Raw genomic sequence first — 27776 nt, forward strand, 5'->3', positions numbered from 1 at the left:
GAGACTGCAGCTGCATGCTTGTCATACTGCTATGGCCAGGCGGCAAAGATAGGAAATTATGTTAGGTAATATTCTGTGCGTTCTAAACACCGTGATATGTGCTGTCTGCATGGGCCAGGAAATCATGAGTCGGAAATTGGTTCCTGTGAACATCCCCCGCCCCCAATTTCTAAAGGAGACTTTTTAGTGCTTTAATCTCTCTGAGTGCCCTTTAAAATTAAAATAAAAAAATAATAATTTTTTCTAAGTATTCACACTTTGTAATTTAAAAGCAAGTTAAATTTGTGTTTTACATAGCCCTGGCTGTCCTGAAACTCATTAAGTTGCCTCAAACTCACAAAGATCCACCTGCCTCTGTCTCCCAAGTGCTGGGATTAAAGGCATGTGCTACCATACCCAGCTAAAATTTAATATCTTTTTAAAGATTTATTTATTATGTATACAACGTTCTGCCTACATGTATGCCTGCAGGCTAGAAGAGAACACCAGATCTCATTACAGATAGTTGTGAGCCACTATGTGGTTCCTGGGAATTGAACTCAGGACCTCTAGAAGAGCAGCCACTGCTCTTAACCTCTGAGCTATCTCTCCAGCCCCCAGATTTTAATATTTATTTTTAAAATTTTTATGGATATGGTCATTTTTCCTGCCTATATTTCTGTGCACCATGTGGATGCAGTATCCACAGAGACTAGAAAAGGGTGCCAAGTCTCCTGGGACTGGAGTTATAGACAATTGTAAGCCACTGTGGTTTCTGATCAAATCCAGGTCTTCTAGAAGAGCAGCTGATACTCTTAACTGGTGAGCCATCTCTCCAGCCCTCAGATTCATTGAAATAAATAAATAAATAAATAAATAAATAAATAAATAAATAAGTAGCGGGTTGGACGAGAGTTGAGCCATTGCTGCCAACAATTATCTGAATACTGAGGCATAGGCCTGGTTGCTCTCTGTTCCCTGGAAGAAGGATTGTACTTCAGTTACACTTGTGTGTTTACTCGGGTACTGAAGAGCTGTTCCCCAGAGCTGCTGGCCATGCTGGCCGCTCTGCACTCAGAGAAAAGCAGAGGATGGCTCTGGCGGCCTTAGGATCTAGCCAAGGGAGAGTTAGCATGTAGAAATCTTAGGAGCTGGCTGAGTTTAAAGATGTAAGGGTTGGTTATCTAGGTTTTAAGGAACGCACCTTCCTGTGAAGCCTGCATGATGAGGGCATCAAGCCTGCTTCAAGCTAGGCAGTTGACCATCCACCTGAAGCCTGCTGCTGTTTGTAAAATTCACTGCACTGGTTTCCAATCTGGACTGCTTCACATACCCCCTTCTGAACTAGAATACAAGACAGAAGAACTGGGCAGAGGGTTTGTAGAGATCACCATCAATACTGGCAAAGCCATGTTGGAAAGCATGGGCTTCGTTTGTGGAGAAATAGGTTCCCTACTGAGTCTGGGAGTAGCATCGCTTCTGTACAGCCTGCCAAACCTGTACTGCTGCCCTTACCACAGAATCACCACATGGGGGCAGCATAAACAAGCAAGAGCTGGCCTTACTGCAGAGCTACCACATGGTGGCTGCATAGATGATCAAGAGCTGGCCTTACCACAGAGTAACCACACGGGGGCAGCATAGATGATCAGAAGTAACCTTTCTCTGGCAGGCTCTGCAGTTGGCAGGAATGGGTGGGCCGGTGGTACACAGCAAGGTGTGCCCCGTGAGTCATTCCTCTACCCAGAAAAAAAGAAGAGCCATACTGGCAGAAGGCCTCACAAACTCCAGAGGAGAGAGTGTCCAAAATGTGTCCAAAATGCTGCCTTGTCGGGGCTGGCAGGTGGATCCAGTTCCCAGGATGAGTTTGGGTGAGATTCTGGTGTTTTAAGGTAGAGGATTCTCCTGGATGTTCTGTAACACTGAATCATGCGTGTCCCTTGTCCCCATGTAGCTGACCTAACTGTAGTGTTCCTCATCTTTGCCTTAAAGGGCCAGAATTGGAACAGGTAGGAAATCAGACTGTGTTATTGGCTACCTAGTGAGAAGTCAGAGTTCTCCCTAGGCATAGGAAAAAAGACAGAATCTTTTCTAAGATTCTGGAAGGATATCCATGCCACATAATGGCATATTCACATCAGCCAACAGCAGCTCCTGAATACCATGGTAATGGCACGGCACTATAGACAGTCTCACTCTGTAGACCAGGCTGGCCTGGAACTCAGAGATCTCCCTGCCGCCACTTCCCAAGTGCTGGGATTAAAAGCGTGTGCCACCATGCCTGTCCTTCAATCTTTGTACAAAGACAAAAACATGTAACTGCAATTTTAAAGACTGTATCCCTGTTGTCTTTAAAATATTTTGTTATCACTATCTTAATGATTATGTTTATGCGTGTGTGTGAATACAGTACCCAGAAGAAGGGCATTGGGTCCCCTGGAACTGGTGATTGTAAGATGCCAAACATCATTACTGGGAGTTGAACTCAGATCTTGTCCAAAGCAGAAAGCGCTCCTAAGCACGGATCTTTCTCTCCACTCCCTGGGTCCCCATTGTTGTTGAACGCATGCTGAGTGCTCAGGTTACACAGCTCCCTGCCATGCAGTTAGAGGGAGCCTGGTGCCAACTCATCCCTGTACAACCTGCCCAAGAGTCAGTTTATCAACACAGGTTAGGGCCATGTGAACATTTGGCTTGAAAGCCGCAATTTAACAGTAAATCCAACAGAACACAAACCTTTTCCTTCAACTAAGCTGCCTCCCATAGCTTACCATCTGCCTGGGTTAAACACACATCCTCCAGACCTTTAAAAATACATACACTTATGCTGTTCTATAACTCACTGTTTAGCTCACTAGGACTTTTGTGTACGCTTTTTATTGTTTTGAGACAGGCTCTCAAGCTGACCTCGCACTTAGAATCCTGCTTCAGCCCTTTTCCGTGCCGGGTTCCATGCATGCATGCATCACCTTGTCCAGCCTAACTACACTTTTGAAAGCGTTCTGTTAGAGTGCTTTTAGTTCCTGTGCTGTACATAGGTGGTGGTGGTGTTCAGGTTTTTGAAACAGGGTCTCTCTACATAGCCGTGGCTATAATGAAACTCACTATATAGACCAGGCTAGCCTTGAACTCACACAGTCCTGTCTCCTGAGCACTGGAATTAAAGGTGTCCGGCACCTTGAGGACAGTCTTAGTACATCCAGCCATTCCTCCCTGTGAAGGTACACTGCCCGTCCTTCCTTCCTCTGCCAGTTTACTCTAGATAATGAGTGTACATGCACTGGAGGCCAGGTGAGGGACAGTCCTTCCAGAGATCTGCCTGGAGGGGACCGTGTAAGAGGGCAGCTGACCGTGTCAGAGAGCCCTGGCCAACTCTCAGGGTGAAATGTGAGCCATACTTCAAGTGAGTCCCAAGGCCCAGTACTGACTCTCCAGGACTTAGGAGTTCATGAGAAATTTTCATTTACGTGAATCCTTATTTGGACAAACAGCAGAACCGGGAACTAACCCTCTGTTTCCCCCACCTCTCCAGGTAAGGATGACTTGGAGTTGAGAGCTACTCTGTGATAGCAGTAAATTCATGATAGACCTAGGAAACGGGAACCTTGGAGGGAAGCTGCAGCTGCACTCTCTTTGTCTTAGTAAGATGTTACAAGGCTGTGGTGGCTGCCCCCTTTTTGCAGGGCGGCCTGTACAGGTGTTGAGGTGTGGAACCAGGCATGGCTCTTCTCTCCCTGTTGTGTGAGTCTTGCTCTGGCAGAAGCTCAGCAGCTGTGGCCATCCGCACCTCCCGGGACTTCTCTAGGTCTTCACAGGCTACCTGCAGCTGTCCACACGGCCACTCCACTTCAGGGTCAGTGTGGTGAGAGAGCCACCTACTGAGATCCTGTCCCCTTGCTGCTGCCTCACACACAGATGTATGTCCTGTACCTGTGATCCCAAATCTATGGCAGTTCATACCTTTATACTTCAGTCAGTGGGGAGAACCATGACCTTTCCCTAGCTCCAGACAGACTTCCAGACTCTTTCCTCAGATTCCCGCAGGAACATTTATGTGCCCACTATCCACTCTGCCCTGTTGCCTGGTGTGGAGAATGAGACCCCTGGGAGTCACTCAGGGCCGGGCCCTCCCCTTCACTCAGCTGCACTGGTCACTGGGAGCTGGCTGAGGGCTCTCTCTGCTATGTCAGTTGCTGTGTGTTGCTGAGACTGTCGGTAGTTCTCTCCTGTCTGTGAGCCAGGGTCTCCCCTCATTGTCATGCTTGTCACTCACTCAGCTTTCTGGGTGGGTCTGTTTGTTTACGTCTTTGTATCCTAGGAACGATTCGGGTGTCTTAGAGGTAGCAGGTTACATTACACCTTTGCTCCATGACTGTCCTTACTTCAAGGTAAAGGGGTTCTCTTTCTGTACACACCCTCTTCTGGTTACAGAGTCACTCAGGGTTGTTCCCTCAGGTGCAGGCTGAGGCCTTGGATGTCCCACTGTGATCTGAGCCTCTCTGGAAATTTTGTCGGGAGGGTACCATAATCCTCATTCATGTGTACTTTAGCACATCCGAGGCATGGCAGAGCTGGGCCTGGACTAAAGGGGTTTGTCGGCCCCTCTGATCCCCCTAGGCGCAAGCGGCCGACTGTGTGGCGCCTCCACCCCGTTCTGCTCCTACCTGGGCTGAGCACTTGTTCCTTCCGCCCTTTTTCGTGCTTACATTTTTTTTTTTAAATGTGTTTGCAGACTAAACCTAGCCCAGAACAAACAAACTTTGATTTAGGAAGCATGTGGCCTAGTGAGATTCCTGGCGCACTGTTGTGCAAGGCCCTTGGTTGAGGGCCACTCTCCCTCCTGAGCTGCCCCTAGGATGTCACCCCTGTACTTGCTGACAGCCTGACACCACAGGTTGTCAGGTTGTGATCACTGTCCCAGGCCTACTAGCTGGGGCCTCAGGTAGCATCTGAGGGAAGGCTCGGCTCCAGGGCTTCCTGTGGCTGAAGATCCTGAGAGGTGTGACATTTGCACCTTGACTTTCGTGCACCTTTGTGTTCAAGTCTAAGAATCCTAGGAGCTTTCACTGATCTGACTCAGTCATCGACACCTTGGTCCATGGCTTAGTCTACTGTGTCCTCCGTCTGTGCCCGGAAGAAGCTTCTTTCCCACCCAGCATTTCCTCAGGGATTCCTCAAGTGAACCAGATGACTGTTCAGGGAGGCTGGGAACACCCTGCAGCTGTAGCTGCCCTTTATCTCTCTCAGCTGAGCCCTAGTTCTTTCTGGAGCTTGCTTCTGTGTTAAGAAACTGTCCTGGAAAAAAAAAGTCTTTGAGATTTGTCGAGGGATTTGTTCTGGCTGTGATAGATTGTGTGGTCTCCTGTTTTCTCCCACTGGGCTGTAACTGGCCAGCTGTTGGGCTTTGCATACACCCTACGCAGCGCAGTGCTCACAGCTGTGTGGCAGTGACTCCTATCAGGCAGCAGTAGCTGTGGTCATAACTGGCTTGAGAGCCTGCAGTGGACACCTTAGAGACCCAGTGCATGTGGACTGTTGCTCCACAGAAGTTGACAGCTTCCTCAGTGTCTGTGTGATTACCAACACTTCTGGGGCTGGGGAGTGGCTCAGCTGATAGAATGGCCAGCATGAGGGAAGCCTTGGGTTTAGTCACCAGCATCACATAAACCAGGGGATGTGGCTCATACCTACAGTCCAGCATTCAGGAGAACCAGAAACTCTAGGGCATTCTCAGTTCAGTAGTGACTTTGAAGCTAGCCTGGGCTACATGAGGCCAGAGCTGTCACACTGCAACCAGGGCTCCCTCCACTCAAGCAGCCCCAGCAGAGCAGGAAGCTTAGCACAGACCGGTGGGGCAAGATGCTGACCTGTTCTGCCTTCACTGGGGTCCCCACCCACGGTGATATTCTCACTGGACTCACCGGTGGGCACCGCCTATGTCCCATGGGTAGAATGTCAAGTTGGAGTCATTCAGAAGACACTTGACTGTTTGCTGTGTGTCAGCCTGGTGGTTGGCAAGCAGTGAGATGACTGGCAAGCTGGTGTGACTGTGACACTGAATGTGGCTGGGGCTCAGTTGGCAGAGTACATGCATGCTTAGCCTGCTTGAAACCTTGGGTGCAACACTCAGAACCACGGAAAACCAGCTATGGTGGTGGATACCTGAAGTCCCAGTACTCTAGGAGGTGAGGCAGGAGGATCCAAAGTTTGAAGTCATACTTGTTTACATGGCAAGTTGGAGTCCAGCCTGGGCTACATGAGACTCCTTTGCAAAAAAAACAAAACAAAAGCAACCCAGAAAAAAATCACATAAGTCCTTGCAAAGACGAGTTGTAACAACCAACAGTCTCTCCAGACATCACCAGATGTTTTCTGGAGGCAGACTCATTCCCCAGTGGGAACTGCTAGGGCAGCCATTCTCAGCATCTGGGTTGTGTATCAGACATTCTCCATATCAGATATTACGTTCACAATAGTAGCAAAATTGCAGATATGAAGTTGTAATGAAATAGTTTTATGGTTGGGGTTCATGACACCCCAAGACCAAGTTCTCAGCACAAATGAGTTTTATTTGTCCCAGAGGACAAAGGGCAGGGAATAAGACAAAGACAGGAGAGAGGATGAAGGAGGAAAAAGGAACAAGGGAGTTGGGGGGAGTGATCTGTGTCCCAGAGGGGGACAAAGTACTGCCTCTGGATAGTGAGGGGACAGACATGACCCACAGTTTATAAAGATACAAGGGGCAGCCCTGTGTTAGGATGAGGTATTTAATTTTAATTGGGTATGAGCCAAAGGCAGGTTTTAATTGCTGGACTTTAGTACTTCTTTGATAGCTGGGCCTTGGTAGTCAGCCTCAGGAGGAGGAAGCCTGAGATAGAAGATTTCTTTAGGGAGGGGTGAGTTTTATTGGGGGAACTAGGAATGAGTTGATATTATGGACTTAAAGATTTGCATTTGGTGTGTGTATGGTAACACTGTAGCTGCTCCATGTCCTCACTTGAGCCAGGTGGCTTCCTACTTCCTGTCCTGCTGTTTTTAATGTGTGAGATGAGCCGTTAGGTGAGTTCTCTAGATGGTGTCTAAGACCCGTTTCCAAACGGCTTGATAAGTTAATAATAGGAATAAGTCATTTATTTAGTCAAAACACTGAAGGAGTAAAACTGCTAAGAGTATAGCTGGGTAGTAGACTGCTGGCCTAGGACTTGCAGGGTCCTGGGTTCAGATCCCAGCACTGCAAAAACTATTAAAACATATATAGTCATGAGGCATTTAGAAGTGAGGCGTGGCTGGGCCATGGTGGTACATGCCTTTGATCCCACCTCTCAGGAGGCAGAGATAGGTAGATCTCTGAGTTCCAGGCCATCATGGTCTCCAGAGTGAGTTCCAGGACAGCCAGGACTACATAAAGATACCCTGTCCTGGTGGAAAAACAAACAAACAAACAAAAAAGAAATGGAGCTCGAATCTGGAATCTGTGGTCTGTAAACTTGGCCGATGGAAACTGTCAGAACCAGGGTCACTGGCAAGACCACCTCCTTAGTATCCATGGGAGCTTTAGAGTAACTCTTGGGACAGTCTCATGATGATTAGGTGTTTGTAGATGACCAGTGTTGGGACATGAGAATAACATTTTCAAAAACTCCCAAAGGAGAGAGAGTCCCTCTGTGTCCCTCACTGGCAGGAATTGGTGACACTTGATAGGTGTGGCTCCATTCTTTCCTCTGCGTAGCTTTTCTCTCCGGTGGTCTGCATTATTCTACCCTGTTCTTTTTTTTTTTCTTTGCAAACTGGGGGTGCTAGGCAAACAGTCTCTTCTCCCCTTATCCTTTTAAGGCAGTTTCAAACAGTTTGATCCATAAATGAAATATCCACATCTAATAGATAGATTTAAGAAATAAACAATACCCACAAGCAAATAGAATCAATAGGAATCCCCAATACCAGTCCAGCCCATTCTCAATTTTCTTTTACGTTTGATGTGTGTTGCCAGACACATGCCTCATGTCAAGTTTGTTTAGTCCTCTGTATTCCTGTTATTTAATTCAGCAGTGCTGATAGTGACAAAACATAAGGACATATACACCACATGGGCCACGTGAGGCAGTGTGTGTGTCTGTAAAAGAGTTGATAAGCCAGCCTGCACACCATGAGGGAGTGAGGCAAAAGGGAACTGTCATGTTTTTCTTTTAAGCACCTGTGGAGTGGAGTGTTTGGCTTGGCACAAAATGACATTACCTTGTACTTAAAGAGAAATATCTCACTAGGAAAAAAGAACGTAAAAATCCAAACTGCTTCTGTTCTTCATGCTGTCTATGGTTTGATGGCTCTAAGTGTGGCTAGGAGAGCCCAGTGGTTTTCATTGCGTTTGACTTAAGACTCTCAATAGACCAAGGGCAGCTGACTGACACTGGCCTAGTGGTACATTCCTTCCAAGTAGCAGCTTTAAAATCATATATGCCTTTGGGGGACACTGAGCACTTTGCAAATGGCTGCTTATGTGCTGTTAGAAGGGGCTTGGCTGAAGCTCTACTGTCATCGTTTAACACAGTCTGTTTGTTCCTGTCCCCTCCTCAGGCCTCAACCATGCTACGAGCCTCCTTGGTACCTGAGTAAGTAATCAGTTTTCAGAGTTTTCATTAATTGTGTTCCAAAATTGTATTTACTTTTATGTGTATGGGTGTTTTGCCTGTATGTCTGTCTGTACATAACCTGCATGTGTGGTGTCTGCAGAGGCTGGAAGAAGGCACTGGATCCCCTGGTACTGGTGCTCTAGATGGTTGTAAGTCACCATGTGGGGCCAGGAACCAAACCCAGGCCTCCTGGAAGAGTGGGCAATGGCGACCTCTCCAGCTCCCTATTTGTATCTATGTGTAAAACTGAAATTCAAGATAGGTTTACTAAACATTCAACTACATGTGGATATGAGAGGAAATACCAGTGATTATAAATTGTACTGAACCAGAATCACCTTTTAACATCAATTCTTACAAGGTGGCATGAAATAGCAAAACCAAACAAACAGTAAAACCACAAAACCCAGCTATAACAAAAAAAAAAAAGTTGGCTTATTCCAGTGGTATCCTCTAGAAATGAATTCTATCCGTCATTCCACAGTCGGCAGACATTGCAGTGTCTTAGGTCCCGTGTCTTCTGCTGGCTCACACTGTGGCTACATCCTCGGGATAGCTTTGCCTATCCCTAGCTTCCCTGTTCAGATGAGTTAGGCTGTCACCACAGAGGTGTGTGACATGCATACCTCACTAGCTATGTTACAGCAGCGAGGAAGTGGGAAGCCTGACCATGGTTAATGCTCTAGCTTTGGCACTGGAGTAGGTTCTGGTTAACCTTGAAGCCAGCAAGTGTACTCACCAGTCATCAGTGAGATGACTCAAGCAGAGACAGCCACAACCTGCCTGCCCCCTTCCTGAGTCCCCCATGGTCTTGCCACTTAGTGACAGTATAGTATGATTCACAAGCACGCTAGCCTGGTTAAATCCCACCTCTGCCGCCAGCTCTGGTGCTTGGACCTTCTATGCCTCTGAGCTTCCGCTTCTTTACTGTGAAATGACAAGAGTGGTAGTGACTGTACGGCAGGCTTGTCGTGAGGAAGACTGTACAGTACACTGCTGGACAGTGATTGTAAGCACTCTCTGAATGTTGGCTAGCATTGTTAGTGACATAAGGGCAGGGTCAGTCACCTACAGAAAACAAGAGGTGGGTTTGTGGAGAATAGTAAGAGGACATGGGAGGAGGCATGACCCGATTCCTTGATCAGTGGAAGAGTCCTGGGCCCCTTGGTAATACTCCTTGTGGGCACGCATACCCCCCTAGTCCGTGTGCACAGCCCACTGAGAGCCGTTCTCCACCCTTCCCTCTGGAGAAAGCCCCAGTTGTGGAGCAGAGCCAAACTGGGCTTTGCAATTTCTGGAGAACAAGGACTCGTTCATACTTTAAATTTTTAAAATTATTATTATTTTTTTATTGTATAGCCCAGGCTGGTCTTGAATTTACAATTTAGTCCAGGCTAGAGCATTGAACTTGTAATCCTCCTGTCTCAGCCTCCAAGTTAGCCACCATACTCAGCTGTTATAATAGTCTTGAGATATAAAAAACTGTTTAAAAATTCTCTTTTGAGATGCATTTATTTTTGTGTATGTGTGTATTCCAGCTTACCTGTGTATACAGCACATGCACGGCCTGCAGAGGCCCGAAGAGGGTATTGGGTCCTGTCAGTGTTCTGTGTTATGTGGGTCAACCAAAGAAAGAGGGGTACTCCAGAATGTAATTCAGGCTCTAAGGCAGCAGGGAGGTCGAGCCTCAATGAACCGAACCTTGATCAGCCATGCAAAGACATTTTTTATTGTTATACAAAAGTTGTTTCTTGGGGACGTGAAACTAGTTCCTCATCCCAGAGTCCCTAATCTAATCTATGTTTCCTGAAGGAAAGCATCAGGCCTCTGATGTTTAGTCCCTGTTGTATAGTGTTTGCAACATTCTCCAGTACCAGACATTCCAGGTGTGCCTGGACCATCTTATGACCAAGGTCCTGCAAAGGCCATAAAGCTCCTTCAGGAAAAGAGCTACAGATAACAGAAAACAGTCTGTCTTCTGCAATGATTTCTTCAAGGTCAAAGGACTTCCAGAAAACAACTGTCATTGATGTCTTCCCTAGTGACAGTGAAAAACAACTGTTACTTTCTAAGGTTTACCCTAGATATAGTGATGCTACTAGAATTCCTACCATATCTGAAATTAGAGTTACAGATGGTTGGTGCTAGGAATGGAACCTGTATCCTCTGAAGGAGCAGCAAGTACCCTTAACTACTGAGCTGTGTCTCCAGCCCACCACAAGACTTCCCAGTGTTAATATTTTACACAAGCCCTGTGCAGTTAGCAAACTCAAAAAGTCAGCATGGGTTTAGGGAGTTGGACTTCCGTGACACAGCCTATAATCACTGTACTTGGGAGGGAGGGTCAGCTGGGCCACACAGTGAGACCCTGTTGGAACACAGAAACTAAAACAAAACCTAGTATGTAATTTTTTTCTTATTATGTAAGTAATTCATGCTTATTACAGAAAATTTGCATGCCATCGAAATCTAAGAAGAATTAAATTTAGCTACATAAAATCCACCCAGCATTGCAGGCAGGGCTGATCTGGCTGAGGCTGGGTGGGGGCCTGGACAGTGGGATTCTGGGAGCTGAGTTGGGTGGCAGTTGGGTCACCTCGGGATCCTTCAGTCTAAGCAGGTGTCATGATGCTCAGGAGAGTAATGGCATGCTCCTTTGCCCTTTTTTTTTCTCTTTGAACTTGCGGTACTGAGCAGGAAGCTGAAGGATATCCCGCTACTGCCCTCCCTGGATTATGAGAAACTGAAGAAGGATTTGATTTGGGGGAGTGACCGCTTGAAAGCCTTCTTGTTGCAGGCTCTGCGCTGGGTAGGTATCTTCCCCTTGAAGTTAAAAACAAAAAAACAGACAAACGCCAGCACTGCTTTTCTTGGCTGGCGACCTGGTAACTTGGCTGGTATCTTGTAACCCCTGTACTAAAAACCCCTTCCTACCTCCTCCCACTGCCAAGACCTGAGGTGAAAAGCCGCTCCAGCCAGGTGTGGGAGCACATGCCTTTAGTCCCAGCTCTCAGAGGGCAAAGGAAGCTAGAGTTCTGTAAATTCAGGGCCAGCCTGCTCTACAGAGCAGGAGCTAGACCAGCCAGGGCTACATGGTAAGGCAGTTCCCTCACCCCCAGCAAGAAAATCAGCTCCTGAAATAGGCCCTGGCCTTCTTGTGAAACATTCTATACTGTTGTCAGTTACTGTTGCTTTCATGTGTAATGTGGCTGCCGCCCCTGTCATCCAGCCCCTACCTGGTCACATGCTATATTCAACTTGGGGCCTGCATTTTAGTTGGAGTATATAGGCAAGCCCAGCGAGTCATAACTCCAGAGAGCCCTGGGAACAAGTACTGACCAGCAGACACACTAGGTAGGCCTCAGGACAAACACTTACAGGCCTCATCTGGGCTCCCATTCCTCCTCAGGCTGGGTTGACTAGTTGCAGCCTAGGTCAATTTTCAAACATTCCAGACCCCTCTACTCTGGAGATTTTTGTTTATATGAATTTTATCTTAACAGTATTTACAGTATTAGAAAATTAAAACAGAAAACTTAAATATTTATCATTCCCTGTAGAATAAATAAATGGCATGTCCGCATAGATGACAATAGTTGTTTCCCAGACAAAAAAGCAAGTGAGAAGAATGTCAGGCATCCTTGTGCCTGCCTTCAGCATCTGCCTCGGGGAGGACTTGCCAGTCTCTGAGAAACTGATCAAGGGTGTGGCCGAACCCATCTTACTGTCAGTGTGAAAATACGAGTGTCCCCTCTGATCCCATGGAAGAGTTTTGGTGATGCCCAGAGTTTTCTGAACCACCCCTTGAGAATTATTTACCAAAGCCTTTCACCAAACAGTCCTTTCTAACCCACCCCTGAGTAGTGTCAGGCTCCTTGGTGGATCCCCATAGTTCAGAGAACCCTGGGACCAGAATTTTTCAAGTAACATCACCATCCTTGAGTAGAAATAGTCCTCACTGGTACTTAGCATCTGGTGGCACATCCTGCCTGGCCTCATTGGGAACTATGAGGAGTCCTGGGGGCCCAAGGGGAGAACCCCGTGATCTCTACTCTGGTTGTAGGGACCTGTTAACTAGGTGGGGCAGGGAGAATGATCAGCAAGGGCTGCCCAACCCTGGTTTGCTTGTGTTTGATCCTGTCACCACACCCACCCTGCTTGCTCAAGTTTACCACCCAGCCATGGCTCAGTCCATATACTCCCTGGACCTCTTGCTGAGGAAGGGCCTCCCTTAAAGGAGAAAACTGCACTTTCTTCAGACAATCAGGAAAGACTTGCTTTGCCTTTGTTTCTCTCCAGTTTCCCATCCAGCCTCATGATCCACAGTATTTCCTCACGTGACATTTTTGGCAGCTCCATCCTCTATGGTGATCTGTCAGCTAGCAGCTCCCCCCTCCCTCAGAAGGCCTCTCCTCCCTCTTGTCCGTGGTGTCTATTGGCTCTGGCCTAGCCTTTGCCCACGCTGCATGCGGCAGTCTGTTTTAGGACAGGAGAGAGCTGGGTACCTGACATGAGCAGTGTGCTCCCTTTTCCGGGAAAATAAACACCCTGAGGTTCAACATCAGCTTCTGCCTGAGGACAGAGGGAGGGACGACCTGCTAGCTGACAGGTCACCACTGAAGAAGGGACTGCTGAAGGACTGTGCCCGAAATGTCACGTGGGAAATTACTATGGAGCCACATACTTCCCACCACAACTTCTTCCTTGTGGATATTAGATGAATTCATATAGCAACATAACAGATTGAATGCCTTCCCAGATTCCAACCAGCTAGCCAGCCTCTCTCCCATCTGCCTCCCCCACCTGTTGCTCATCAGTGCCCCTTGGATAGGGTCATTGAGAGCTTTCTGCAAGAAGCCTGGGCCCCAGGCTCTGAGCCAGAGTTCTCTCTGAACACCTCCCCCACCCCACACACACCTTCTGCCCTGCTGGTTGACTGTCTGCTCACTTGTCATGGCCTCGCTCTTCCTGGGTAGGAATTTGTTGCTTTTGTTTTTCTTTGCAGCGCCTGACCACGTCCCATCCTGGAGAGCAGAGGGAGACAGTCCTGCAAGCCTACATCAGCAATGACCTCTTGGATTGCCACAGCCACAACCAGGTGAGTGAGGGGCAGCCAGACCTTCCTTGATAGTAAAGGCCCTCAGCAGACTTGAGGCTTTGGTTTCTCTAGGCACTGTCCGAAGGCTGAGCTTGCCCGGCATTTCCTATTCAGCTGCTTGAGGGTCTGTGTTCACCTCTTGACCTACTTCCGTTCTGGAGATTCCCAGGCAAGCCAGATGGCCTGATGCCCTCTGCCCCCTTTCTGTTAGTTTCCCCTTCTCCCTTCTCCCTCCTCCCTCATCCCTCCTCCCTCTTCCCTTCTCTCTCCTCCCTCCTCCCACTTGAAAGATGCTCCAATTTTAGAGTTTACGGCTGGTGTTGCAATAGTGGGTTTTGTCAAATGCTACAATCTCTGTAGCCATGGAAGGATGTAATTCCACCATGTTATTTGGTATCTTGGTGTTTGTTTTGGTGTTGGTGTTGGTGTTAGGGTCTCACAGTGTCCAGGCTGGCTTCAAATTTACTGTGAAGGCTGAAGATGACCTTGACCTTCTGGTCTTCCTGTGTCTACAACCTGAATGCTGGGATTGGAGGCTTGTTGCCTGGGCCTGGCTTATATATGGTGCTAGAGGTGGAAGTCAGGGCTTCACAAATAATCTACTAGACAAGAACCCTACTGACCAAGCTCATCCCCAGCCCTATCTGTCTGTCTGTCTATCTATCTATCTATCTATCTGTCTGTCTGTCTGTCTGTCTGTCTGTCTATTTGTTTCTTTTAGAGGGAATGGTTTAGAGTTCTCTGAAATTATCAAAGAACTTGTAGGGCAGATGACTCCTTGGTAACGCTGATCCTGGGTCACCATAACTCCAAAGTGGATTGGCCTCTTCAGAGGCAAAATTGAGCTGACTGGCTAATTATTTCTTCCTTAGTAACTCTCAAATTTAGGATGTGGCATTGCCAACCTGAAGGTCTCATTAAGATTTTACAACAGGCAGTGGCAGCGCAGCACCCAGTTTTAATCCCAGCATTCACAAGGCCCAGAGTCTGGGCTGACCACATCAGGAGTGGGCCAGAGAGATGGCTCAGCAGTTAAGAGCACTGACTGCTCTTACAGAGGTCCTGAGTTCAATTCCCAGCAACCACATGGTGGCTCACAACCATCTGTAATGGGATCTGATGCCCTTTTCTAGTGTATCTGAAGACAGCTACAGTGTACTCACAGACATAAAAGTGTGGTTGGTATGTAGGATGCTGTCCTGCTTCTGTAAAGCCCCAGTCAACAGAGGATAAGCAGTCTGCAAGCTTTTAGACGCACAGCCTCTTCTGAGAACTTTAGTTCACAAGAGGTTGAGAGCTTTGAGAAAAAGATATACCTTCAACAGAAATGACATAACTGGTCTCTCTTGTAAATATTAAGTAACTAAATTTATTGGGGAAAGGTGAGTGCTATTTATAGTCATATAAAATTTACTTACATTTTACTTACAAGAAGTAAGTAATGTAGCCCAAGCTGTCTAGCTACTTTAAAGCCAAATATCTAAAGTAATTTTGATTAATTTAATTACAAGATGTGATGGCGCTCACCTTTAATCCCAGCACTTGACAGAGGCAAATGGATCTCTGTGAGACCAAGGCCAGTCTGGTCTGTACATAGCAAGTACCAGAACAGCCAAGAGACAAGAGTCTACAAAGAGACTCTGTCTCAAAAAATAAAGTTAAATTAAGTATAACTCGAGAAGCCAGTGCAACTCGTACCAGGGAAAGAGGGAAAGAAATCTGATATCCAGACATACCTACTGTGTGCAGAGCATTCTGTTATGGGCTTTTCCATAAGAGATTGTGGTTGGTTCTTATACCACCTTAGAATGTGGGCATCACAACTTGTCTTTTACAAGTCATTAAGCAGAGGCTCAGAGTACAGTGTCTTAGCCTGGTTTCATTTCTGTTGCTGTGATAAAACCCTGTGACAAAAGAAACTTGGGGGAGAGTTTGTCTTAACGCACAGTCCACCTTGCCCAGCAGATGGAGGCAGCAGCCATGTGGAGCAGCTGGTCGGATCCCTAGAGAGAAAAGGATGCAGGCCTACACTCAGCTCAGCCTCGCTCAGAGCTCAGGACCCCTATTCAGGAGCCAGGCCTGCCCACACTGACAATAGGTCTCTCCTCATAAATCAAGAGAATCCCTAGAGGATCCCGGGGTCAGCCCGATCTAGAAGCCACATTGAGACTCTCTTCCCAGGTGATTCTAGACTGTCAAGTTGACAGTTAAAACTAACCTCCACGCATTGTGAGAAATTCGAAATGAGATCTTAAATCAGGCACTAGTGATACACACACTGTGTGTGAATGTTTGCTTGCCTGTATGTATGTGTACCATGTGTATGCTATGTCTGAGGAGGTTAAAAGAGGGCATTGGATCCCCTGGAATTGAAGTTGTTCATGGTTGATAGCTGGCATGTGGGTGCTAGGAACCCAACCCAGGTCCTCTGCAAGAGCAGCAAGTGCTCTTAGCTACTGAGCTGTCTCTCCAGCCTTGTAGCCATTGGTTTTTGAGAGTGTTTCACTATAGCCTACACTGACCTCAAACTGGAGATTGTCCTGCCTCGGCTTTCCCGGTGCTGGGGTGATAGGCGTGCACTTTCACTATGACTTCCTCTCTGCATTTTGGTAGCTTCCTGCTGGTGTGGACCTGGTGTGCCCCAAGGCTGAGACACTCAGTGCTACCCTCTTAGGATACTCCTCCCTCCCTGCCCCTGTGCTGCGAGGTCACAGGAGTAGCACAACGCAGTCTAGTCATCTTGTTTCTGTCTTCTCTTTGTCTGTCTGTACTGTCCCTGGCTTTGTCCCTAGTGCTCCACCTTTTGAGGAATAAGTGGTGGAATCAGTTGAGGAATAAGGGGATTTGTCCTTGCCCAGTACTGTCTTGTGACTGACCTCAGGTCTTCATCCTATTTCTAGAACTGTGCTGTTAACATTTCTCATGATATCTAATCAGTTCTTCAGAATTTGTGTCTTAAAAACAATCCATTTACTATAGTCCCTCCGTGTTAGGAGGGGCCTGAGTCAAATGTGTGTCCTCTCATCTGGAAAGCTGTCAATGGTAGCAGCCAGATGCGCCCTGCTTTTCTAGTTGCCGGTGCTTTCCCTCATCAAACCAGGCAGAGGCCATCTTTCCCTTCTCCACCTCCTAACCTCACTGTTTCTCTCTCTCAACGGTTGTTCTCTGCAGAGGAGCGTGCTGCAGCTACTGCACTCCAAGAGCGAGGCTGTGCGGCAGTACATGGCCAGGCTCATCAATGCCCTGGCATCCTTATCTGAAGGTGAGATGATGTTTTCCTCTAAGCAGAGCAGCCCTGGCAAAGCAACCTAGCGTTCCTGTAAAATGAGTGTTTTCCAGTATTGCTTAAAGTACCCCAAATCCCCCATTTAAATTTCTAACATATCTTGTGAAAATTCTTTCTTTCTTTCTTTCTTTCTTTCTTTCTTTTTTTTTGTTTTTTGTTTTTTGTTTTTTTTTTTTGTTTTGCTTTGTTTTGTTTTTTGAGACAAGGTTTCTCTTTATAGCCTGGGCTGTCCTGGAACTTACTCTGTAGACCAGGCTGGCCTCGAACTCAGAGATCCACCTGCCTTAGCCTCCCAAGTGCTGGGATTAAAGGTGTGCGCCACCACTGTCTGACGAAAATTATTTCTTATGCCTGAGTTTCTGTCAGAGCAGATTTTCTTGCCTTTGGAGTTTATTTTATAATATATAAGGATTTATAACTCTTATTTAATTTTTTAAACTGTATGATAGGTAATACTATTTTTTATAATTCCTACTTGCCAATATATGTTTGGTGAAACAAGTAAAGCTTATTCTAGCAAGCACTTCACCATTTCCTTCTGTCTTCAAAGGATTTGAAAGTTTCAAAAATAATAAAACATTGTCCCTGATGGGAACACCAAGCGCCGCCTATCTCAATTCTGCCCAGCTGTAGGCAGTAGGCACCTTTATTTACCAATCAGAAATAACCTGGGGGCAAGGTCACATAGCATCACTTGCATCTAAGCGCAGGCTCTCATCTCTGGTCTTGGGGGCCTGTACTTAGCATTACAGTGCATAGCAAAAGACCAAACCTCAACACAAGGCCATTATCAGGTGAAAGCGCTCAGCTGGTAAAAGCTCTTACTTACGCCTGGTGACCTGGTATGGATCCCTAGAACCCACTAACATGTCAGACATGGATCTTAGTATTCCTAGGGTGAGATGGGAGGCTGAGACAGAATTGTTTGTGCGACATCACTGTGCCAGAACAAGAGAGACCCTGCTTTAAAATATAGTGAAGGAAAGACCTGACATCTGAAATTGTCCTGTGACCTCCATGTATATCTCTTGCCTCCCGCACTCCCCCATTCACAAGTGTACTCATTCAGACATACCCAGGATAGTTTCCTTAGATTCTTATTTGTTTGAGTTTGTTGTTTTGTTTTTGCATATTTGTTTGTTTTTCTAGACAGGGTCTCACTGTGTAGCCCTGGATGTCCTGGCACTCACTCTGTAGATCAGGACAGCCTTGAGCTCACAGAGATCTGCCTGCCTCTGCCTCCTGAGTGCCGGGAGTGTATGCTACCACACCCAGCCCCATTCAAGGTGTTTTTAATGTGAATAAAAGGAGTTTTCAGGTAATGAATACATGCTACTCACCAAGTGTATTTAATTCATTATTCTCTTCATTTGGCAAACATTTATTATAAGCCAGCATATGCACTGAGATCCACCCATCTAACCATCCTATTTAAATTAATATCTGTCGATGCAGAAACCTACAGAAGTTTAGTAGTGACTTTATACTTACTAAGGTGTCTCAGGTAGGGCCTCTGCCCCCATCAGGCCCTGAGTGTGTCTAAAAGGGGCAGTGGAGTGTGGCAGAGGCAGTTGTTGGCTGCCTCTCTGTGAAGGCTCACAACATAGCTCCATTCCTCTTTCTCCTTGACGGTCCTTCAAGGTTAGGTGTCACATACTGTGATGATGGCTTATGTTCAGCTTACAGGAAGAAAGGCTTTCCATTGGGTATTCTGTCAGTCAGTGATTGAGTAAACTGTTCTGAGACAGGATCCCCCTCTGTATGTACTAGCCTGGCCACAGACTCACAGTCCTTCTGCCTTGCCTCCGCTAGTACTGAGGTTACAGGCATGAGCCACCACACCTGACTCAGGGGAAATACACTTTAATAGTTTCCTCCAGAACTTTCTAGTGTACCCTATGTAGATCTTTACTAGAAAGTGACATTGGCACATATCATTTAATTCTTTACCTCTTTCCTTTTTTCCTCTCTGGCACATTACTAGGTCGCCTCTACCTGGCCCAGAACACAAAGGTACTGCGGATGCTGGAGGGAAGGCTCAAGGAGGAAGACAAGGACGTCATCACTCGTGAGAATGTCCTTGGGGCCTTGCAGAAGTTCAGTCTCAGGTGAGGACCATACCACTGGTCAGTGTCTGCCTTTGAACTCAGGCTGGTGTGTGTGTGTATGTGTGTGTGTATGTGTGTGTTTGTATGTGTGTGTGTGGCTGGCTGGCTGGCTGGCTGTGTGCTGTTGTTGTTGAACCACCACTCACTTATTACTTAATTGTAGGATGCAAATGGTATCTTTCTGCTAACACTTAGGAGAAGTTAGATGACTTTCCAGGCTACAGTTGGAAACTTCTCTCTAAGCTCTGCTGTTCAAGGCTGCTGGGGATAGAGGAAGGCATTACAGTGAATGCCAGTGCCTTCTTCTAGCTACTATCAGGTCATTAGTGCCAGCCAGGTGCTTGGCTTAGAGGTAAACCCCCATAGTGAAGTTGCTTCCCATTATACATCATGTGACCAGTAGTTCTGTGGGAGTCTTGGCCTGGACCAGGCACGACTTGGAACTTAAGTCATGTGCTTTTTCTTTTTTTTTTTTAAGTATTTCTTTTAAAATATATGCTATGTGTATGAGTATTTTGCCTGAATATATGTATATCCACATGTGCGTGCCTGGTGCCCTCAGAAGCACCTGTAACTGGAGTTACAGATGACTGTGAGCTACCATGCCATTGCTAGGAACTGAACCTAGGTCCCCTGGAAGAGCATCAGGTGCTCTTAACCACTGAGCCAACTCTTCAACAATTCATGTTCATTTTGTACCAGATCTCGTGTGGTCTTAAAACACCTTAGATGTTTGTTCTATTGAGAGGCAGAGGCAGGTGGAGCTCTGAGTTTGGGGTCACCGTGGTCTACATAGTGAGTGCCAGACAGCCAAGGCTACGGAGTAAAACATTATTTCCAAAATATTTTATGCATTTGACTGTTTTTCCTGTGTGTATGTTTGGGCAACATGTGTGTGCCTAGTGTTATACATATTAGAGGTCAGAAGAGGGCATCTGATCCCTTAAAACAGGGTTGCATATGGTTCTGGGCTGTGATGTAGGTCCTGAGAACTGAACCTAGATCTTCTGCAAAACCAACAAGTGCGTTTAACGGCTGAGCCATCTCTCGCCATCATAAATGGGCAGGCCTGGTTTTTACAACTTTGCAGAGTTCTGCAGCCACCACAACCGGACTGTGGGTCAGATTTCCCATCTACTTACTTACTTACCTGTGTGTATTGTGGTGGTCAGAGGGTGATCTGTAAGGATCCGTTCTCTTCTTCCATCATGTGGGTCCCAGGGATCAAACTCAGGTCATCCAGCTTGGCTGCAAGTACCCTTACCCATGAGCCATTTCACCAGTCCCAGTTTAGAGCATTTCTATCAGTACAGAACAGAAGTCTCCCACTAGTTGTTGCCGCTCTTCGTTCCTTCCCCAGCCCTAGGCAGTCGCCTATACCTGTCTGTAGCTCTACCTAGCTTGTGCATGTCCAGTACATGGAATCATGGAAGATGTAATCCTGCGAGCTTCCCACCCCCAAATTGATTTTGTTTCAAAGTAGTATTTCTGAGATCAGTTGCCTGGTCAAGTAAACCAAAGCTATTGATAACATTTACATATTTGAAGTAGCAGTCTGCTAGTTTTAGATATTGAAAAGGAGATTTTCAAAGCCGGAGGCCTTCTTACTGCTCAATCTTTCATTAAACTATTGTGTCCTTAAAAGGTAGAGGATTTTTATTGTCCCAGCTGAATGGACTTCACAATAGGCTGTTCCCCAGAGTCTGTTTTTCATAGCTCCATTTGATCCCTATTTGTACCCTGGACCACTCTCTTCCCGGCAGTTAATTCATCTAATAAGGTTGTTCCTTCCTCTCAGGCGTCCTCTGCAGACGGCGATGATTCGGGACGGCCTCATCTTCTGGCTGATCGACCTGCTAAAGGACCCTGACTGCCTGTCTGACTACACGTTGGAGTACTCCGTGGCGTTGCTCATGAACCTCTGCCTCCGCAGTGCAGGTGTCGTAGCCCCCCAGTAATCCATACACACCCATGCCTATATATACATGTCCTGGTATGGAGGATGGACGGGCAGAGACCTACCCACATATCTACATTCTCAGTGAGCCCAGTAGACCTTGCTTTCTGTCTCCCTCCTGGAAATTTAGGACAGGGGTGAGTAAAGCATTTCTAGCTAGGTATGAAGCTAGCAATCTCTATGCAGTTTTGTATGTATGCGATGCCCTTCTGGAGAGGAAAGGCAATCCATTCTCATCTTGGTTACATTTTTCAAAGATAGGAAGTTAAGAGTCATGATCCCTGCCACTGAAGACAGAGGTGTGCTCCCAGCAGCCTCTGGGATTAAGTTGGTGGCAGAAGCAGTGGCATTAAGTCATGCTCATTATTCTCTATCTCCTGGAGATGGAGGTTCACATGGGCACCACAGACTTCTTCTCACCCATTGGGAATGTCGCTCGGTTGGTAGAATGCTTGCCTAGCACAGTCCCCGGCACCACATAAACTAGGCATGATAGTGCATGCCTCTAACCCCAGCACTCAGAAGACAGAGGCAGGTGGATCAGAAATTTAAAGTCATCCTTGGCTGTACTACAGGTTAGAAGCTGCTTGGGCTGCCTAAGACCTTGTCTCAAAAACAAAAGCAAATGTAACCCCCTCTCCCCCACAAGCAAACCAAAATACTTACCTACTCACTGGAGATGGAAGTTTTAGCTTCTGTATACACGCATCAGCCCTCTCAGACACTCTGTCACCTGCCGTATGAGATGCCTTAGAAGATGTGCTTGGTCCAGCTGGGCTGCCTCCATCCCCTAGGGTCTGTTAGAAAGGAGGGCAAGAAGCCATCTGGCTCAGCTGCTTGTCATCCGGTCCCCACCTGCAGGGCTTCATGCCTGAGTCAAGCATGTGCTGTTCACCGAGTAAGCAGCTGCTGCTCAGTCCTCTGCTCTAAGAATAGCCTGTGTGGAAGCCCCAGCTCTCAGCATGCTTGTCAGATCCCAGCCACCTTTTCCTGTCGTCAGCTTGTGGTTTGGTGATGTCTTTGGTGATACAGAATGCCCACATAGTCCATGATATTCTGACTGTTGTCAGGACCCACCAGCTTCTGAGTTCTCAAGGCTTATGTGGGTTTCCTTAATTCTGTACCTCCCTTTGGAGCAGATGCTAATAATCTATTTAGTTTGTTTGTTTGAGGCAACGTTTTTCTATGTAGCCCTGGCTGTCCTCCCTGTGTAGACCAGGCTGGCCCCCAGTTCACAGAGATCCTCCTGCCTCTGCCTCCCTGGATTATAAGCATGCACTACCACCGAACCTACCAGCATAATAAGCCATTTTAAAAAGGAGAGAATCGATTTGTGACATAAGTGACCAGCTCAAGGTCAAACATAGTTGGTGCTAGCCTGTCTGACATGCATTTTATGTTGCTTTGTTTCCCACAGGAAAGAACATGTGTGCTAAGGTGGCAGGTCTCATGTTGAAAGTTCTTTCGGATCTCCTTGGCCACGAAAACCATGAGGTACTCAGGCTGCTGGCCCCTGTGGTGGAGTAGGGGACTGTAATGGTGACCTAGGTGCTTGTGACCTCTTACACAAGGGGCTGGTTTGGGCAGTTGCTGCATTAGACATATTGCATGTGTGCATGCATCTGTGGATGAGTTTACATGTGTTTGAGTGCAGATGTGTGTGGGTGTCCATGAAGGCCTGATTTTGGTATTGGGTATCTTCCTTGATTGCTTTCCACTTTATTTACTAAGGCAAGAACCATCAGAGCCCAGAGCTCTCCTGTGCTGTCAGTCTGGCAGCCCTAATGATCCCCAGTCTCTGTCTCCCAAGTGCTGGGATTATAGGTACTACCATACTGTGGGGAAAATTTAAAAAGGCCGCCACATCGGCGCAAGTGTGGCGGGTCTCACATCAGGGAGGAGGATTCTTATGGTTCCAGCGGCCTGAGGGCCTTGGCAGCGGCAGGCCCCAGTAACATGAGGAAGTCCTTGGTTCCAAAAAGATTTATTGTCATGACGGATAATAGATGGATCTAGGCGTACCCCCCCAAAACTCAGGGCAGTCCCGAGTTATATAGGGAGGGAGAAAGGGGGAGGATTGGGGGAGGATCTGGGGGAGGCATGTTTAATTTTCTCTGCCCTCTGGCCTTCATTAGTATGTAAATCTCTAGGGCCTGAGGCCTATAGCCTGGCCTATGTGACTCTATGGAAATGTGACTGTTTTCAGGATCCTAGATGATGGGAGGGACCAAACTCCTGCCGGTTCTCACGCAGAATTCCACGGAGAATCTCGGGGTTCTAAGTACCTGCTCAACCATGACCCAGGATACCCTTATGTAGTCCCACACCATACCTGCCCAGTTTGTACATAAGTTCGATGCTCTGAACTCAGGGCATTCTGCCTGCATAGCAAGCAGCTTACCCACTCTGAGCCGTCTCCCAACCCCTCCTCTGGCCATTTTTGAATGTGACTTACATCTTGTATAGTTTCTAACATTTCATGCCTCATTTTCTGGTGCTCTGCTCCCACTGAGCTAGCCAGGTCCGTGTCCTACCTTACTTTCTGTTATCATGTATCCTAGCTGGATTCTTACCCCCGTGTCCTCTGCTATTTGTTGTATGTCTGTGGATACTCGTGCTTTCAAAATAGCCCTGGTGCTATATTTTTAAATTATGCTAAACTTAATTTGCATAAAAGATATTGCATCCTTGAGCTCATTTGTTGACGACCGTCCCCTGGCATCTAGGGAACGTTCTCTATTGCTTTGTGGGTCTCCTGTTTTCAGCTTCACTACTGCAGTGCTCCCTGGCTTGCAGGCTTGCACCGTACCCTGGTACATATCTTATTTCTTGTGGGCGGGGCATTGATGGCTTTCCACTCCACTACAACGGTTGTCCTCTGGGATAGCTCCACAGTTGTCCCATGGAGCCCTACACTGAGCTTCCACGACATATGTGGCCCTCAGGGCTCCCAGCTCACAGCACATGCAGGGCTCAGGTTGCCCTCCAGAAGGACGATTACCACCACAGCTGGTGTTATTGTCTACCTTTTTAAAAATATGTAGGACAACAACTTCACAAACCCAGATAGATACAGGTGATTCATCTCTCACTTCCTTTTTATAAGTGTCTTTGCAGAAAACATGGCATCTCACAGTAGCCCAGCGTGGCAAAAACCTTCTATGTAGCCCAGGCTGGCCTCAATCTTGTGATTCTCCTGTCTCAGCCTTCAGAGTGCTGTGGTGAGGGCATCCCTTTGCATTTGCAGCTGAAGCCACACCCACAAGCAGACATGTCTTGACTAATCTGGCCCAGGGCATCTTTGAGCAGGCAGGCTTGGCAGGATCCCTGAGTCAGGAGGAGTCTAGATTGTCACGCGTCTGTTCCCACTCCAGGCAGGCAGCTCGGGTCGAGTTTATTCCCACGGCTGCATCACCTGGCTGACACTGGCATCTTCAGCAGGTAGACATTGATGGCCATGGCAGTTCATGCTGGGCCTTTCATATTTCCCACTACAACAGCCAAAGAATTTTTCACTACTTTAATCCTGACTTGATTGCTCTCTGAGACTCTTAATTGTATTCAACTCAGGCAGGTGAGTGCTGCAGGAATCACTTTCTTCCCCTGACATAATGAAATGCAAATGGCTGAGACCAAAGGAGTCAATTCAAGTCATCAGCTGTTGCCAGTACATTTGCTTAAGAGCAATAGAGCCCTTGTCTGGTGTGCAGAAAGCCATGCCTTCAATCCCCAACGCTACATAAACCAGGTGTGCTATCTGTAACCTAGGGTTTGGGAGGTGGAGGCAGGAGAGTCAGAAATTCAATGTCGTCATCATTTCTTATTATGTAGAGCTGAAGCAAACTTGGCTCAGAAGGAAGGAAGGAAGGAAAGAAAGAAAGAAAGAACATAAATATATATGTGTGTGTATTTTAGAAGCTGGAAGAATGTTAGCTGCAGCAGACAAAGGTTGCACCTATGTACCCTGAGTTAGATAGCCCTGGTCTTGAAAGATAAGACCCAGAGCCATCAGGAACAAGACGAACATATTCATCTGCATGCTAATATTTTTAGGGTATGAGGCTCTTATCGAATGGAACAGGCAAGAAGGCTTAGCTGTACAGTTATTGGACCACAGGGCAAGCTTTAGAAGCGGGTCTGGTTTAGAGACAATGTATCCTCAGCTGTGTCACTGTTGTCCAAGGACAGTAGCAGCCCATGAGGGAAAGGACTCTTAGCAATAACACTTAGCAAGCAAACCCTGGGAGGAAAGAGCAGACTCCATGGTGACGCCAAGTTTCTGTTCTGAGTGACCAGGATGCCAGAAATCACATCATTTAAGCAGTGAGACACAGCAGGAAGAAGATAGAGACAGAGTAGTGGATTCAGGTTTGGCTTCAGTTGCAGCTGTCACAAACAAATGGAGGTGTCTCATGTGAAATGTGCATTCTGGGTTCTGAAGGATGGGATACCAACTCTCCCCTTACCTATAGACTGTTCTTAAGTCTAACTTCAGATAATTGAGTTGTATAGTATTTGAAAACTTGCAAATGACTTCTCTTTTTGCTCCCCTTAAAGATACAGCCATATGTGAATGGAGCCCTATACAGTATCCTCTCCATCCCGTCCATTCGTGAGGAGGCCAGAGCCATGGTAAGAGGATGTTCTGAGCTGGGCATAGTGGTACATGAATACAATCTCAGTACTTGGGAGGCTGAGGCAGGAAGATCGCTGCAAATTTGAGACTGTTCTGAACTACCTAGTGAGTTGAGGCCAGCCTGGCTCATATGAGACCTTCTTGTGAGACCCTGACTCACAGAAAAGAAGAAGATAAAAAAAGTTCTGAGCAGTTCACAGAGTCCTCCCAGGACCATGAGTCAGTACTGTGGAGATAGGGCTACCTCCACTTCCTCCAGGGCAGACTCCCCAAAACTGTGAGTAAAGATACACTGGTGGTTTTTCTCAAGGGAGAATCTGTTGCTTTCCTCAGAATCTCATGAGGAAATGAGGAAATGGTAAAAATTGTAAATGGTAAAAAGCCACAGTGTTAGGGAAATTCTAGCAGGCTTATTTTTGTAATGTTGGAGGTGTTTCCTGGCAGCTTCTAAAACTGCCTTGCACCACAGTTACTGGGAAGAAGAGTTTTCCTTGCTTTGTTTACATTTGTGCTTATATTTGAAGCACAGAAACAACGGCCAAGTGGTCAGTGTCTGATGTTGAGAGGACAGTTGTTTCTAAAGCGAGCCAGCAAAACCACTAAAGCTTTGACCTTTTTTCTGAATGCCACCTGAAACCAGAGTAGCTGTGTACACATTAAATTCTGTGGTGAAGGGATTAAATGTGTTTCCACACTCAGAACACGGGAGACCACAAGAACATTCCGCCCATTGGTTTTGTTTGTTTATTTTTTTTAAGAAAATCACTAAATCTTTAGTTGTTTATCTAAAATCACGTCAATAGTTAAATAAGACATGATTCATTTAAGAACTGTCTGTATAAACACACCCAACAATTGGAACTAAATTGCCTTCCACATTAAAACTAACTAGTATTATTTAGGGGTGGCAGGTTCCTCAGTGGGTAAAGGCACCTGCCACCAAGCCTGACAACCTGAGTTCTGTTCCAGAACCAGAGCAGTAGAAGAAAGCCAATTCCTGGGAGTTACCTTCTGGCTTCCACATACACACTATATGTGCATGTACACGCACACAGTAGGTGCACCTAGTGGTGCTCACTGCTCTTTCTGGTACTGGGACAGGTGCTTTCTCCTACTTGCTCAGAGGCCCTGAAGTACTGACTATGTTGTGTCCATTTCCTTATGGATGACTTGGGAGTAGCCATCTCTGCCTAGAGTCACACAGCCAGGGGTACGTCCATCCCCTGTTTGCTACCAGAACTTTCCACACCTGTGCTGCAGTGTCTCACACTAGAAATTAAAACCTCTCCCCGTCTCCGTCCCCCTCTGCCCCCCCTTTTCTTCTCTCTCTCTCTCTCTCTCTCTCTCTCTCTCTCTCTCTCTCTCTCTCTCTGTCTCTCTCTCTCTCTCTGTCTCTCTCTGTCTCTGTCTCTCTCCCCTCCCTCTCTCTCTGTCTCTCTCCTGTTCCCCAAACTACCAGGGATGAAATTAATGTGGCTTTATTGACTAGGAAAGCACTCTGCCACTAAGACACATCCCAGCACTACTACAGCCTTGAGTCCAGTGAGAAATCTGGCCATATCCAATTGGTTCCTCTCACGCTAATACTGCCATCTCAGTTGGGGCAAGCTGAGCATCCTAACACAAGAAATTCAGACTACGGGGGCCAGAGAAATTCTTCTTGAGGTCCAAGTTCAGTTCCCATCACACTGTGAGCAGCTCACACCCACCTGTAACTCCAACTCCCTCTTCTGGCCTCTGAGGCACCTGCACTCATGTGAAGTGCACACAAACACATATAAAGATTAAAATAAATCTGCAAAACCCATGTGCATCTTAAATGTATACATGAGAAAAGAAACAGCAATGAGTATATTTAATTATCAATTAAATTAATTAGAAATCAATTTAAAGGGACTAGAGAGATGGCTCAGCGGTTAAGAGCACTGACTGCTCTTCCAGAGGCACTGAGTTCAAACCCTAGCAACCACATACTGGCTCACAACCGTCTGTAATGGGATCCGATGCCTTCTGGTGTGTCTGAAAACAGCAACAGTGTGCTCACATATAAAATAAATAAATAAAACTTTAATCCCCATATTG

The 27776-nt window shown here is 46.8% G+C and overlaps 1 protein-coding gene across 1 annotated transcript in view; it reads left to right on the forward strand.

The window, feature by feature from the left end:
- Armc9 (armadillo repeat containing 9) overlaps positions 1–27776 on the forward strand; it is a 129518-nt gene that overhangs the window by 25211 nt on the left and 76531 nt on the right. Inside the window, exons 10-17 of the mRNA XM_028789580.1 lie at positions 8554–8588; positions 11307–11418; positions 13615–13707; positions 16879–16969; positions 18978–19101; positions 20900–21039; positions 22476–22552; positions 25616–25690. Of these exons, the coding sequence (XP_028645413.1) occupies positions 8554–8588; positions 11307–11418; positions 13615–13707; positions 16879–16969; positions 18978–19101; positions 20900–21039; positions 22476–22552; positions 25616–25690 (747 nt within the window). The remainder of the gene's footprint in view (positions 1–8553; positions 8589–11306; positions 11419–13614; positions 13708–16878; positions 16970–18977; positions 19102–20899; positions 21040–22475; positions 22553–25615; positions 25691–27776) is intronic.

The sequence above is a fragment of the Grammomys surdaster genome, unplaced genomic scaffold (genome assembly GCF_004785775.1).
Source record: "Grammomys surdaster isolate TR1022 unplaced genomic scaffold, NIH_TR_1.0 125846, whole genome shotgun sequence".
In the NCBI taxonomy this organism is placed as follows: domain Eukaryota; kingdom Metazoa; phylum Chordata; class Mammalia; order Rodentia; family Muridae; genus Grammomys; species Grammomys surdaster.